The sequence below is a fragment of the Chiloscyllium plagiosum genome, chromosome 12 (genome assembly GCF_004010195.1).
Source record: "Chiloscyllium plagiosum isolate BGI_BamShark_2017 chromosome 12, ASM401019v2, whole genome shotgun sequence".
In the NCBI taxonomy this organism is placed as follows: Eukaryota; Metazoa; Chordata; class Chondrichthyes; order Orectolobiformes; family Hemiscylliidae; genus Chiloscyllium; species Chiloscyllium plagiosum.
This window is the reverse complement of record NC_057721.1, coordinates 15,193,522-15,208,857: the sequence shown is the minus strand read 5'-3', so window position 1 is coordinate 15,208,857 and position 15,336 is coordinate 15,193,522. Positions and strand designations below refer to the sequence as shown.

Below are 15,336 nucleotides of genomic sequence, written 5' to 3'. Positions count from 1 at the left end.
AGCAGATACTTACTTTGTGAAAGATTTTCTTTTAAAACATTTGAAGAGAACCTTTGAAATTAATTTTCCAAATGGGGAGAAAATTCAGAAGTCTGAAGTGCAAAGAGACTTGGGAGTACTAGTGCAGGATTCTCTCAAGGTAAACTTATAGGTTGAGTCAGTAGTTAGGAAGGCAAATAGAATGATGACATTTATTTTGAGAGAACTTGAATATAAAAGCAGGGATGTACTTCCGAGGTACTATAAGGCCAGGTTTGGAGTATTGTGTGCAGTTTTGGGTCCCATATCTCATGAAGGATATACTGCCCCGGAGCGTGTTCAGAGGAGTTTCACAAGAGTAGTCCCAGGATTGAAAAGCATAAGATATTAGGAACGTTTGAGGACTCCAGGTCTGAGTTTAGAAGGATGAGGGAGGTCTAATTGAAATTTACAGAATACTGAATGGCCTGGACAGAGTAGATGTTGGTAAGATGTTTCCATTGGTCAGAGAGACTAGGATCCGAGGGTACAGCCTTAGAGTAAAGGGAAGAGCTATTAGAATAGAGATAAGGGGAAACTTTTCAGCCAGAGAGTGGTGAATCTGTGGAATTCACTGCCACAGAAGGCTGTGGAGATCAGGTCATTGAGTATATTTAAGACAGAAATAGATAGGTAGATTTTTGATTGTCAAAGGGATCAAAGGTTACTGGGAGAATGGGGTTGAGAAATTTACCAGCCTTGATTGAATGGCAGAGCAGATATGAAGGGCTGAATGGCCTAATTTCTGCTCCTCTGCCTTCTGGTCTTATGGATTTTTTTTTTTCCCCAATATGTGCCATGCTTCCCTCGTGAAATAACACATACCTGAGCTAATAATAGAAATGCTAGTGCCGCTCAGAATAACAATTAACTATTGATAAGTTTCAGATTAATCATCTCCTGAATCCACCAGTCTTATCCTGAGAGTTTCCTAGATCTAAAGCTGTGTTTTATTTATCAATTGTATTGCTTATAATAGTTTTAAAAGTTCCACACTATTCACAACAGAGTTAGAGTATTAAGACAAATGCATCATTTGAAATTGGTTTGTTTTCTTTTGCAAATGTATTTGCTAATGTAATTCTGCTGTATGAGACTTGCGTAAATGATTAGATGTGCAGGAATAACTTGTAATGAAGCTTTTCCCTCCTAATACTTGGACAGTGGAACCTCTGTATATAACAATTGAACAGTTTACTTAAAAAATGTTTTTAAGCTGTCATTTATTTAAGCACTTAATTTCTTATCACTGAACTCAGACCATCCCAATTGGTGTTTGGAAGTGGAGGGGAGGGGAATAGGGTTTATGATTCCAAAGGGTGACGTCTCTTAAACTTTCATACCAGCATATTGATAGATTTTATTTTCTTATTCATAGGATGTGGATGTTACCCGCAAAGTCATGAGTTAGCCCCTATCTCTAATATCCCTTCAGGTGATCCTAGTGAGCCCCTTTTGTGAATGGCTACAATCCCGAAGGTGTAGTACTCCCTCAGTGTTCCTTAGGCAGTTCCAGAATCTTGACCCAGCAACGGTAATATTGTTCAAGCAGGAAGGTGGTGCGACATAGGAATTTGCAGGTTATGGTGTTCCCACTCTTCTGCTGTCCAAGTTGTAGTAGCAACCGTATAACAACTCCATGGTCCGAAGTTTCTACTTTCTTCAGCCGCTTAGCCTCTTTGATTATTTCCAGCAAGAATTGCCTTTTTTTCTCTTAGCTATAATGAATTGTTTCTTGTTTTTTTGAAAAAAAAAGTCACCCAATGATGTTTTTTTCCTTAAATTTGATTACTGCGAGTATTAATATTGTGCATTAAATGGAATAGGCTATTTTCCACATCGAAGATAAATTGAACTAAAAGTCTTCTACTTTTGCACCCTGTGAGGTAAATCAAGCATTGGCTGCCTTCGGCTCTGTGCTAAGACTAGGGCACCTGATGTCATTAGTACAACATTTTGTAGCAATCTTTCAATGATATTGACATTGGTTGGTATGGATAGTTGATCAAACCAAGCAACTCTGTACCTAGTACATGCTCGTTAACACACGATAACTTTTCACAAGCTGCCCATTTCTCCTTGAGCTCTAGAAAAATAAATCTAAAGTAAAACTAATTTGACAAATCCAATAGTAATAAGCTCAGGCAGAGCACTTAAAAACAAGAAAATAATGAATGTGTCCTCTTAAATGTGTGACTAATGTTTTCTGCTTTATTAGAATGTATTTGGTTTATTTTGTTTACAGCTTATTTGATTGTTATGAGCTATGTTAGCTGGTGCAATAGTGTGTAATTTTGCTTTTGTTTCGAATGCTAGATGTAGTAAAATCAGGAACAAGTGTGTTACAAATAAATGCTTTTCCAATACAACCATGATTTATAGCACTTGCCTTTTTTATTGACTCAGACAAAAATGGAGAGATGAAAGCATAGAAGTAACAGCATAGGAGTCCAGTCAACCCATTGCACCTTTGCTAGCTCTTGGAAACAAAACTCTGCTTAATTCTGCATCCCTGGTTTTGTCCTTAGCATCATTAAACAGGCTCATTATCCACTACCAATCCAAATCCGTCCTTGAAATGTTTTATGGAATCTGTTCCAAGAAAATTTTATCACATGATCCGGATCTTGACAACTGTATGGAAAAATTTTGCATTTCTCTAGATCTTTTGCCAGTGATTTTGGATCCATCTAGAGGAAATATGTTTTCACGCTATGAAGACCTCTCTTGGGTCACATCTTGTTCTCCTTCATTTCAAGAAAAATTCGTAAAGTTTTCATCCTCTTTTCGTAACTTAAGTGTCACATTCTTTGTAGCATGTTGGTAAATTTCTCCTGAATTCTTGAGGCAATTAGATCTTTTCTAAAATGTGGTCCCCAGAATTGTCTCATTCCAGCTGAGGCCTTATCAACTTGTTCTGCCACCTTTTTAGGATTTTTGTCAATTGACACTGAGGTCTCTTTGAATTATGTTGAAAAATAAAGATTTATTTTAAGTAACTAAATTATTTGAATAATTAACTGCCATGTTTAACCCATTTCAGCATCTTGTCTGATATCTTGAAGTCTGTGACTATCCTTCTTGCCACTCCCTACATCTGACTGTAAATCACTTATGAAAATTGAAGAAATGCCTAAACTTAAAACTGACTCTTGGGGATCGCCAGTGTGTACTGGAACCCAAACCCTACCCTGTCTCAGCCACGTTCATCCACCATCTTTCCTACCTCTCACTGAGTCAACTTGATATCCATGAGTTTCCCCATCATAAAGGGTTTCCTTCAACTTAATAAATCTCTTTTATGACTCTTTGTCAAGTATCTTCCAAAATATTAGCTCCCTCTGTATGAGCCATGACCGTGCTCCATTCTTGGAATGGGACTTTCTAGTCATTAAAATAACATTGCCTTCCTCACCTTTTCACCAGCGTCTCGTACTTTCTTATATGTTCATATATGTTCAAAATAACCTTTGGAAATTTTACAGAACTGAATAAATATCTCATCTGTTTCTCAGGTGTTATTTTTTACTTTTATAAATCGCAGCTATTTAGAGTCTTAGAGATGTACAGCACTCCAAAAGTTGCCTAACCAATGTCCTGGGAGCCTCGGGGGTGGGGAGACAAATGGGAGGATTTTCTTGAATTCCCTTAAGTGGAAACTACTTTGTACTGGCATGCTTGATCTAATTCGTGTCACGAATGACCTGTTATTTAGCTGTTGGTGTTTTGTTTAAATCAAACCAATCAAACTTCAACATTAAAAAAATTGCTGAGGTAAATGAAATTTGAAACTTCTTATATGCTACCATTTTGTGAATAAACAGTAAAGATTAATTTTGCATGAAGTTTGAAGCCCAGTTTCTAAATGTTTCTGGTCTATTGAAATCTCTACTTTGAGCAGTGTGCATTGTTTTGTCTTCATGTGCACCTGATCAATTTTTAAGCTATCATGTAACTAAGAGCTTCATTTATAATGTGAAAAGCAATGGCTAATAGTTTTCATCTAAAGCCTTTTTTCTTCACAAAGGTTCATTTTGTAAATTAAGTTAATTAAAAATGCTAGTGCTGCAATATCGATGAGTGAATAGTTCAAATTCTGATCTGGATCGCAATCAGTTTTTAACCCTCAAATATAATCCAAGTTAGTTCTGTCAGTTCTTTTTTTAAAATATTTAAAATCATACAATTGGTTAGAATTGAGAATCCATCTTGGGTTTAAGGCCCCTCCTATGCATATATGCGACAATGTAATATTTTATATTATTAGTCTGTGTTGAGATTTGCCTTGGAAATCTCAAATTACCAAGATTTAAAACTCTTTTTGTATTTTCAGGTGTTGAAGCCTCTCCTCAGGACAGGTTTCTGGTGATGGCAGCAGAAATGAACCAAGCTGCGGGAGGTGGCCCTCCTGATTTGAGTCAATTCTGGAAGGAGGTTTCTAGAGATCTCATGATGGAGCACAGGTAGTGAAGAATTGGAATTTTTTGTAGGCCAAGTAATCCACTTTTATCATCATCCTTTTAATCACTTGTGTTCTGGAAATACATCACTTCGAATTTCTTTATGATCCTGAGTTAAGGCTGCAGCCACATTAGGTTCACAGTTATGACATGTTACATCTTCACATTGTCTTTAATCCAAGTTTTCATTAACTTGAATGTCGAGTTCTGCAACATACTCCTGACTGTAATCCTTCACAAATAGTTCATTCTCAATACTCTGATTTCACCTGCACAAATTGTCACGTATTTTGCTTTGATCTCGCCGAGCTTCAGTTCCTCCCTGTGCCTCAGAAACCTCACTGTCCTCCTTCAAATCAACGCAAAGCCTTAAAGACTTCATGAACTAATATCACCAACAAAATTTTCTACTCACTTCTTGGCATTAGCTCCTTGAAGGCCAGGGAAGGAGTGTTCATATCATGGCCAAACAGGTTAAGTATCAACTTTAAATACTTCCAAAGTATGTCAATGGCAGTTGGTAAGAGCAGGAGAAATTCCTGATCAGCCATGTAACAGAAATTAAATTTGAACCTCCAATATCACTTCGTAGTTCAGGACTATAACACACACACACACTTTTGATTCCTTTCTGGGTGGAACGAATTCAGAGCCAGTCGCCTTGTCCTTCCTCTGGTGAGTGTCACAGTGCTGTGGGTTGGACCTTCTGAGAGAGGCTAAAGATCGTGTTATGATGCTTTCTGTTCATCAAATTTCTTTGAATTAAGTATTCTGTTAGTCTTGGCTCAGGGAAACCCAAAATATGTGGTTTAAGCTATACCTCCGACATTTGAGTACATGATTTAAGCTGATATTTCAATGTAGTGAAATGTTGTATTTCTGATGCAGGTGAGATATTAAACTATAAAACTGCATTATCCTGGTTAGTTGCTAATAGATTCTGTGGAACTATGTGAAGAAGGGGTGGGAGAGAATTCTTGTCTACAGTATTCTAAGCAATAGTTATCTATCAATCAACTCACGAGACAAAGTTTTGTTACCCAAAAATTACTTGAGTAACAGTTCCTGCCATTACCAATGGGGCTTAAAGAAAAGTATGTATTTATTGACACAGAACAGCTGTGATATCAGATGATTCAGTACAAATTCCAGCTGATTCATAAAAACCTGGCTGAAACGAGAAAAAAGAAAAACTGGCCATTCACCATGGCTCCCCTTCTATTATGTGAAATGATCTTCTCAATCTGAATGTTCCACACCAGGCAGTAGAATTACTAAACCTCCTCATTGTTATGCCAAGTCAACAAAACTCCTGGCTGCAAACTGCAACTCTTCTTTTTGGTCCCAGTAAGGGTAACACTGGCAATATACTCTCCTATTCCTAATTTCTGAGCCTGCCAGTGTTGTGGATTCTTCATTGAGTTTGCAAATGGTTTACAGTCTTAAGCTGCAAACTCTTAACTTGAAACTGAGCTATGACTGTCTTTTTTTTAACTACATCACAATAGTACCCTGTTATGTCCTTGTTTCAGCACCACAGTTGCTTTCCTCCCAGCTTGGGGAAAGTGTAGAGAGTGAGAAAATTTGTGACGTGCCTTTAGTCCAAGTGGGGAGGTGATGGCCTAGTGGTATTATCGCTAGACTGTTAATTCAGAATGTCAGCTAATTTTCTGGTGGCTTGGTTCAAATCTGCCATGGAAGACAGTGAAATTTGAATTCAAAAACATATCTGGAATTAATAATCTAATGACGATGAAACCAATGATGATTGTCAGAAGACACCCATTTAGTTCTTTAATGTCTTTAAGGGAAGGAAATCTGCCTTCCTCACCTGGTCTGGCCTTGATGTGACTCCAGACCAATGGAGTTGGCTCTCAATTGCCCTCTGAAGTGGCCCAGTAAGCTACTCAGTTGTATCAATTATGAGAAATGAAACTGAACCGACCACCTGCCATCGACCTAGACGCTGAAACAACAATAGCAAAAACAGCCTTGATGACTCTGCAATGTCCTCATTACTAACATCTGGGGGCTCTTGCCAAAATTGGGAGAGCTGTCTCACAGACTCGTCTAGCAACAGCCTAATGTAGTCATACTCACAGAATCATACCTTACAGACAATGTTCCAGACACCTCTAGCACCATCCATGGATATGTTCTGTCCCACCACCAGGACAAACCTGGCACAGTGATACACATGCAAGAAGGAGTTGCCCTGGGAGTCCTCAACGTTGACTCCAGACTCCACGAAGTCTTATAGCTTCATGTTAATTTATAGACAAGGAAAGCTCCTGCTGATTACCACGTACTGTCCACCCTCAGCTAATGAATCAGTACTCCTCGACATCGAACTACACTTGGGGGGGAAGCAAGGGTGCAAACTGTACTCCATGAGGGATTTGAATTTCCACCCCCAAGCGTGGCTCTATTGATCGAGATAATCAAGTCCTAAAGGGTTTAACTGCTAGATTGAGTTTGCAGCAGGTAATGAGGGAACCAGCAGACAACAGAGGGTTGTTTTTCAGACTTGTGGCCTGTGGTCAGTGGAGTACCACAAGGATCAGTGCTGGGTCCTCTACTTTTTGTAATTTACATAAATGATTTGGATACGCGCATAAGAGGTATAATAAGTTTGCAGATGACACCAAATTTGGAGGTGTAGTGCATATCTCAGATTACAACAGGATCTTGATTAGACGGGCCAATGGGCCGAGAAGTGGCAGATGGAGTTTAACTCAGATAAATGCGAGGTGCTGCATTTTGGGAAAGCAAATCTTAGCAGGATTTCCACACTTGATAGTAATCCGAGAGAGTGTTGCTGAACAAAGAGACCTTGGAGTGCAGGTTCATAGCTCCTTGAAAGTGGAGTCGCAGTTAGATAGGCTAGTGAAGGTGGTGTTTGGTATGCTTTCCTTTGTTGGTCAGAGTATTGATTACAGGAGTTGGGAGGTCATGTTGCGGCTGTACAGGACATTGGTTAGGCCAAAGTTGGAATATTGCGTGCAATTCTTGTCGTCTTCCTATTGGCAGGATGTTGTGAAATTTGAAAGGGTTCAGAAAAGATTTACAAGAATGTTGCCAGGGTTGGGGGATTTGAGCTATAGGGAGAGGCTGAACAGGCTGGGGCTGTTTTCCATGGAACATCGGAGGCTGAGGGGTGACCTTATAGATGTTTACAAAACTATGAGGGGCATGGATAGGTAAATAGACAAAGTCTTTTCCCTGGGGTGGAGGAGTGCAGAACTAGAGGGCATAGGTTTAGGGTGAGAGGGGAACGATATAAAAGAGACCTATGGGGCAACTTTTCCACACAGGGCGATAAGAGTATGGAATGAGCTACAGATGAAGTAGTGGAGGCTGGTACAATTGCAACATTTAAAAATCATTTAGATGGGTATATGAATAGGAAGGGTGTGGAGGGATATGGACTGGGTGCTGGCAGATGGAACTAGATTGCGTTGGGATATCTGGTTGGCATGGACAGGTTGGACTGACGCGTCTGTTTCCATGTTGTACATCTCTATGACTCTGAGGGGGAGAAAATAAGTTGACCTCATTCTCACTGCCATAAATGCATTTGTCCATAGCAGTATTGATGAGAGTGATGACAGCACAGACCTTGAAATGAAGTCGCATGTTAACATTGACAATCCAGTCAGGAATAGTGGTGGATAATTAAAGAATTCACTGGAGGAGGAGGCTCCACAAATACCTCAACTTTAGAATCATAGAATCCTACACTATTGAAGCAGGCTATTCAGTCCATCGAGTCTGCACAGATCTTCTGAAGAACATCTCACCCAGACGCACCCCATTCCTGTAGCACAACATTTTCCATGGATTAGCCACCTAGTCTGCACAACCCTGAACACTATGGGCAATTTAGCATGGTCAATCCACCTAACCTGCACATCTTTGGACTCTAGGAGGAAATCTACACAGGAAAACGTGCAAACAGCACACAGTCACCCGAGGGTGGAATCAAACCTGCCACCCTGGTGCTGTGAGGCAGCAGGGCTAACCACGAAGCCACCAGGCCGCCCAATGATGCAAGAGCCTTGAACATTAATGTAAAAGATAAGGCTAAAGCATTAGCACCAGCCGGAAGTGCCAATGATCTATCTCAGCGTCCTCCAGTGATCCCCAGCATCACAGATGCCAATGTTCAGCAATTCGATTTACTCCATTTGATATTATGAAATGGTTAGAGGCACTAGATGCTACAAAGGCTATGGGCCCTGAAAACATTCTAGCAATAGTACTGAAGAAATTGTGCACCAGAACTTCTCTCCTCACTGGCCAGGCTATTCCAGTAGAGCTGTAACATTGACATATACTCAACAATGTGGAAATTGCCCAGGTACATCCCAGAAAAAGCAGGACAAATTCAGCCCAGCCAATTACTGCCCCATTAATCTACACTTGATCATCAGTAAAATGATGGAAGGTGTTGGTAATAGTGCTGTCAAGCAGCAGCTGCTCAGCAATATCCTGCTCAGTAACGCCTGCTTTAGGTTGCCAGGGCCACTCAGCCCCAGACCTCAATATAGTCTTGGTTCAAACGTGGCCAAAAGGACAGAATTCCAAGTGTGAGGTGAGCATGACAACTCTCGAAAGGCCTGATTTGATTGACTGTGGCATCAAGCAGCTGTAGCAAAACTGGATTTAGTAGATATCAGCTGGCAAAACCTCCACTGGTTGGAGTCTTACCTGGCACATAGGAATAATGATTGCGGTTGTTGGAGGTCAGTCATCTCAATCCGAAGATGTCTCTGTAGGAGTTTCTCAGGATAGTGGCTTAGGCACAATCCTCTTCCCTCCATCATAAAGTCAGCAATTCACCAATGATTGCACAATGTTCAGCGCCATTTGTGACTCTTCAGAAACTGAAGCAATCCATGCTTAAATGCAACAAGCCCTAGACAGATTTAGACAGACAAGTGACAAGTAAAATTCATGCCACACAAATGCCAGGCAATGAGCATTTCTAGTAAGATACAATCTAACCAATACCCCTTGACATTCAATGGTGTTATCATCTGTAATCCCCAAATAACAACATTCTGGGGGCTACCATTGACTAGAAGCTCAACTGAACTTGCCACATAAACACAGTGGCTACAAGAGCAGGTCAGAGACTAAGAATATTTTGGCGAGTAACTCTCAACCTGGCTCCCCAAAGCCATTCCAGCATCCACAAGGCATAAGTCAGGAGTGTAATGGAATACTCCCCATTCCCTTTCCTTAATGAGTGCAGCTACGATTCATAAATTAAGAAGCTTGACACCATCCAGAACAAAGTAGCCTGCTTGATTGACACTTCATTCACAAGCATGTACTCTCTCCAACTCTGATGCCCAGTAACAGCAGTGAACTATCTACAAAGACGCTCTGCAGAAATTCACCAAAGATCCTTCGACAGCATCTTGGACCACTTCCGTGTAAAAGGACAAGAGCAGCAGATACATGAGAGTACTACCGCCTGCAAGTTTTCCTCCAAGCTACTTACTGTCCTGACTTGGAAATATATTGCCATTCCTTCACTGTCACTGGGTCAAATTCTGGAATTCTTTCCCGAGTGGCATTTGCATTTACCCAGAGCACATGGACTACATCAGTTCAAGAAGGCAGCTCATCACCACTTTCTTGAAAGCAACTACGGATGGACAATATATGCTATCCACCCACACCCTATTAAAAGAAAAAAATAGTCTTCTGCTCAGTGGTGTAGTATCAGTGGCTGGGCTGAGGCAAATTGTCATTAGGTTTTTGTGCACTGCCAGGATGATTTTGTTTTTCAAAACAGATTGCTACATTACTGCTAATTTAATAGGATTCCAAAAGCAGCTCTCAAACTGTAATTTAACTGTCAGCTATCCCTGGTGCAAACAAAATAAACCTGTGTAAGAAATTGGTTGATGAGCTGCATGTATTTGTAGCTGGTTAAATCAGTGTTGAAATAGGCCTGAAAGTGCAGTATATTTGTGTAGGGATGGTCTGGTCTCGAAGATGGTGGTGGAGTAGCATCACAGCATGGCCAGAGCTCACCTACTTTTACTTTTTTTCTTCTTTTCACTTTTTCTTTAAACTATTTACATTTTTTGGAAAGGGAGTTTGTGCAGCCCAAAAGAAAGTGAGCCCAGTGTGTTGGAACTGAGCCATCGTGGGGAGTGTGAGCCCAGCATGGCTTAGAGTGAGGCCCTGAGGCGACAGTGAGACTAAATAGCCCCAGGTTGAGTTCAGCGTCATCTGGAGGTGAGGCCTGGCGCGGCCTGGATACAAGTAAAATGTTGATCTTTTTATTTGTCTAATTACATGATTTATTCCTAAGATTTTGTACCTAGGTGCCTTCATGCCTAAGATAGCGTAGTAAGTGGCGATTTTGTAAACTTTCCACTGCACTCATGAGTACAATAACCTTGATTCTAATTCTAAATTTTATTTTCAAATTTCTGACTCTGGCTGAACTGACAACAGTATGTTTGTCACTGGGTGAAAGCATTTTCATTACATTTAATCAATTAGTCAAAACTACAGCTTCTATCACTCAAGTAAATTCAATATGCCTTTAATTTAAATGATTTGATAATTCAGGACTTAAGCACAAATTATTTTTGCTGCATTACTTAAATTATTTAATTCAGAGTTTCGGATAATTCTATTTCTCATTTCAAAAGTATCCAGCTTGAAAGTACCTTGGTAATCATTCAGCACAATCAATTTATCCTCTAGTAAGGCATGACACTTCTACTAAATTGTATTTGTGTGTGACTGTTCAAATAAATGGTTTATTATGTGAAGAATATGCTTCGATGTGAGCCTACTTCATGGTAGAAAGTGCAATTAAAAACAGCAATCTGTATTTAAATTATACTGACATTCAATACTGTTGGGATGTCACAGCAGTGAGAGTAAACTGAATCTATTGGAATAAAAGCAGTGTTGAAATTTGGAATCTCAATTTAAGATAACCATGGAGCTGCATTTATTATATGAATAATGGAATGGCAAGCCCACTCCCTGCTATTGATGTGCAAGTCAGGTAGCAATTTTATGTGAGCCCAGATTTTCATTGGCTTTATGGCATAGTGCAGAAAGGAATAAAACCATTTGTTTCATTCAGTTGCAGACACAGGTACAATCCAGTCATTTCCACTTGCTTTCATTTCCCTATATCCTTGCAATGTTGTTCTCCTTCATCAGCGTTTTTTCTTTGTTCAGGCCTGAAAACTACTGTTGAATCTGTTCATTTTTCTTCAATACTAATCACTTGCTGCATAAAACACGTGCACAATTGAATTCAAATGCCAAAATATTTCTCCAGGTTGCTGTTCCATAAATACACAAGTTGTGACATCTTATCATCTGGCTGTCTCATCCAAATATCTTGAATGGCATGATGTTTCTGTTTAGATCATCGATTTGCATCAAAGTTGTTGCAAAAATTTTAAGTATCATTCCTAATGGTGTGATTAGTCTTAATTTTTACTTGTAGCTCCTCCAGCACTGAAAGATAACACTTACAACTGTTGAATGTCATTTCTTTAGAAATAGCTTTCAGAAATGGAAATGAAAGTTGTTTACATTCTCTCATTTCATTTAGTTTCTTCCCCTCTGCTGTTTTCCTGTATGTAATTCATTTAACATTAAAGTCACCATTCTAATTTAGCATTTCCTGGTTCAGGCTGTGTGGCGCATGAGCAGTTGCTCGGATTTGTTTGAGGGAACGTGTGCACTCAATCACCCAGTGGTCTGTGATGCCTGTTATGCAATTCACATGGTTTTGAGGTCCAGATTGCTGTGCAAAAGGTCATATGTTACCACATTCAGTAACTTCTTGAAGTTTTTAATATATCCTAAAATATGTTGGCACTTTATAGTTGGAAAATTATTAATACTAGTTGCACCAGATCTCTCTTGTGAATTGGAGATCAGAGTATGTCATTCAGATGACTTAAGATCAGGGAATTAATGAACTATCTGGAACTTTACACATCATGTTGTTCATTTGGAAAGCTAATTCATGTGGCGTTATTATCCAGATTATAGAAAGATTACTCAAAATTCCTGTATGACACACAAAACGACCACTGATGTGCGCACATTATCCTGATGCTGCCACCTTTACCAGGATGCATTGCGAGTGTACAGTCTGTTAAACTGTGAATTTTCCTTCCGTTAAAAAGAGAGCATCTTGTAGGCAGTGAAACATATACTTTACAACACAGACAGCAGAAACCCATTAATCAGACAGATTACTTGTGCACAAGCAGCCCATGGTGTGAGCCCAGCTCCTTCCCAGTCAGTATTTGTGGTACTGGGACAGGGCAAACAGTTAAGGTCTAACCCAACAAGGTATTTCTTTCTCAAACCAACCTAGTAAGAACTTCTTTCACAGTTCTGAAATATGTATTGAATATTTTAAATCTCATTGCTGCAGGAGGCGAAATGTCTATTGACTTCAGAGAGCTGGCACTGGGGTTTGACTTTGCCCTGCACTGTGATTGATTATATAGACAGCATTATATTGTTCCAGGCAGCTGCTGTTCCACTGCTGAGCTGTGTTTGTGCAGGTGGGCTGTTGCTGCACCACTTGGTGTTGTCATTCACAATAAACCCAACCTTCTAGTTTTCTGGGTGTAAACACCCTGTAGTAGCCAAAATCATTTGAATTCATTAATGCTATTAACTAACAATGGAAAAAGGCTTTTACCCAAGATTTCAGTGGGCATTCCCATCTTCTGCTCCAGTGTCAGAAACTCCATAAAAATTATATAAAGACAATCCACACAGTTTCTATTGGGTCTTTCAAATTACAGCACGCGATGACAGAAGACCCCTCCACTAATTCACCCTGTTGGCCGAGTATATTAATAGGCAATCATATTATCTATTTATGTAATTTTTCCCACGAGATATACACTGTTTCACTTGTTCATTTAATGGTTGACAGTAGAAAGTTATCTAAGATTACAAAGGAATCTTGATCAGTTGGGCCAATGGGCTGAGGAGTGGCAAATAGAGGTTAGTTGGGATAAACGCACGGTATTGCATTTTGATAAAACAAATAGGAGCAGGACTTAAACAGTTAATGGAAAGGCCCTGAGTCGTGCTTTCAAACAGAGACCTCTGGGTTCAGGTACATAGTTCTTTGAAAATTGCATCTCAAGTAGACAGGTTTGTTTAGTAGGCATTTAGCATGCTTGCCTTCATTGCTCAGACTATTGAATGTAGGAGTTGAAATGACATATTGAGCTTGTACAGGACATTGGTGAGGCCACTTTTGAAGTACTGTATAAAGTTCTGGTCACCCTGCTCCAGGAAGGATATTATTAAATTGGAGAGAGCTCAGAAAACATTTACCAGGATTTGGCCAGGACTGGAGGGTTTGAGTTATAGAAATGGACTGGATAGGCTAGGACTTTTTCCACTGGAGCATAGGGGGGGTTGAGGGATCTTATGAAGGTTTATAAAATCATGAGTAGTGTAGATAAGGTGAATAGCAACAGTATTTTCCCTAGGGTGGGGTAGTTCAAAGCCAGAGGGCATATTTTTAAAGTGAGAGGAGACAGATTTAAGAGGGACTTGAGGGGCAACTTTTTCTCACTCAGGATAGTTTGTATGTGGCATGACCTGCCAGAGGAAGTGGTAGATGCAGGTGCAGTTACAGCAGTTGAAAGACATTTGGATAGGTTCATAAACAGAAAAGGTTTAGAGGGATATGGGCCAGACACAGTCGAGTAGGACTAGTTTAGTTTAGGAAACTTACCATGTTGTATGGCTCTATAACAGCCTGTGTGTTTATAATATTTAAGGAGAATTAAAACCATGCAATTTAAACCTGCAACTTAAAGATAATCCAGTCCCCTAAATTCAGCTCGTGTTGTTTAAAGATTTAGGATTGTATTTAAGAGTCCTGGAGGAGAAAGTGAGGTCTGCAGACGCTGGAGATCAAAGCCGAAACTTTATTGCTGGAACAGCACAGCAGGTCAGGCAGCATCTAGGGAACAGAAGATTCGACGTTTCGGGCACATGCCCGAAGAAGGGCATGTGCCCGAAACGTTGAATCTTCTGTTCCCTAGATGCTGCCTGACCTGCTGTGCTGTTCCAGCAATAAAGTTTCGGCTTTAAGAGTCCTGATCAACTCCTCTTCCAGCTGTACTTCATTTTCTTCACTTTTATTTTTTTTAAAAAGTAATGTCAACTGGAAACTATTGCATTAGATCAAAGAGCCCTGTTGTTGGTGACATTTTCATATACGGGTGTCTTGAGATTGAAAGGGACAGTTAAAGTCACAATAGCAGTAGACCGGACATCTAGGTAATCAAATATCCAAACATCAGCCAGTTCTAAACAGAAATTTCTATTCCTGGTATAAATGAGTTGAACCATGAAATGATTCCTAAATGTGGAAATCATTAATATTTTAAAGTAGACTGAAAGCTACTATGGAATGGAAATTAGCTATATTTTAATCCAGACAATATACCATTTAAATCTCTGTGCCACGTTATTTATTGGGTAACTGTTGCTTTGCTAATTTGCTTTAGCCACATTTTAATACATAATGCACTTGACCACCTCTCTGAGAGTAGATTTTCAACTGTAGTTGGTGCTTTTTGATTTCAGTTAAGATGCCATCAATTAATGTGTGCAATTCCTACCAAATCATACAGCACATTCAACTTTTGTCATCCTGTAAATAATTTTTTTAAAAATTGAGGTGATGGAAATATTGTTAGCTTGTCATAATGCAAATGGTTGACACTGCTGTATTTTGTAATTCTGGCTTTTCTGTGCATGCATTGTATACATTATCTTTTGGTTAATATGAAAGAAACACTGTTGTGACTGCACC

The 15,336-nt window shown here is 39.6% G+C and overlaps 1 protein-coding gene across 4 annotated transcripts in view; it reads left to right on the top strand.

Moving 5' to 3' along the window:
• The window catches only part of mospd2 (motile sperm domain containing 2), an 85,331-nt gene that overhangs the window by 60,124 nt on the left and 9,871 nt on the right, over window positions 1-15,336 (top strand). For all 4 annotated transcript variants that reach the window (XM_043700567.1, XM_043700566.1, XM_043700564.1 and 1 more), the window contains exon 13: window positions 4,352-4,481. In XM_043700567.1, the coding sequence (XP_043556502.1) occupies window positions 4,352-4,481 (130 nt within the window). The remainder of the gene's footprint in view (window positions 1-4,351; window positions 4,482-15,336) is intronic.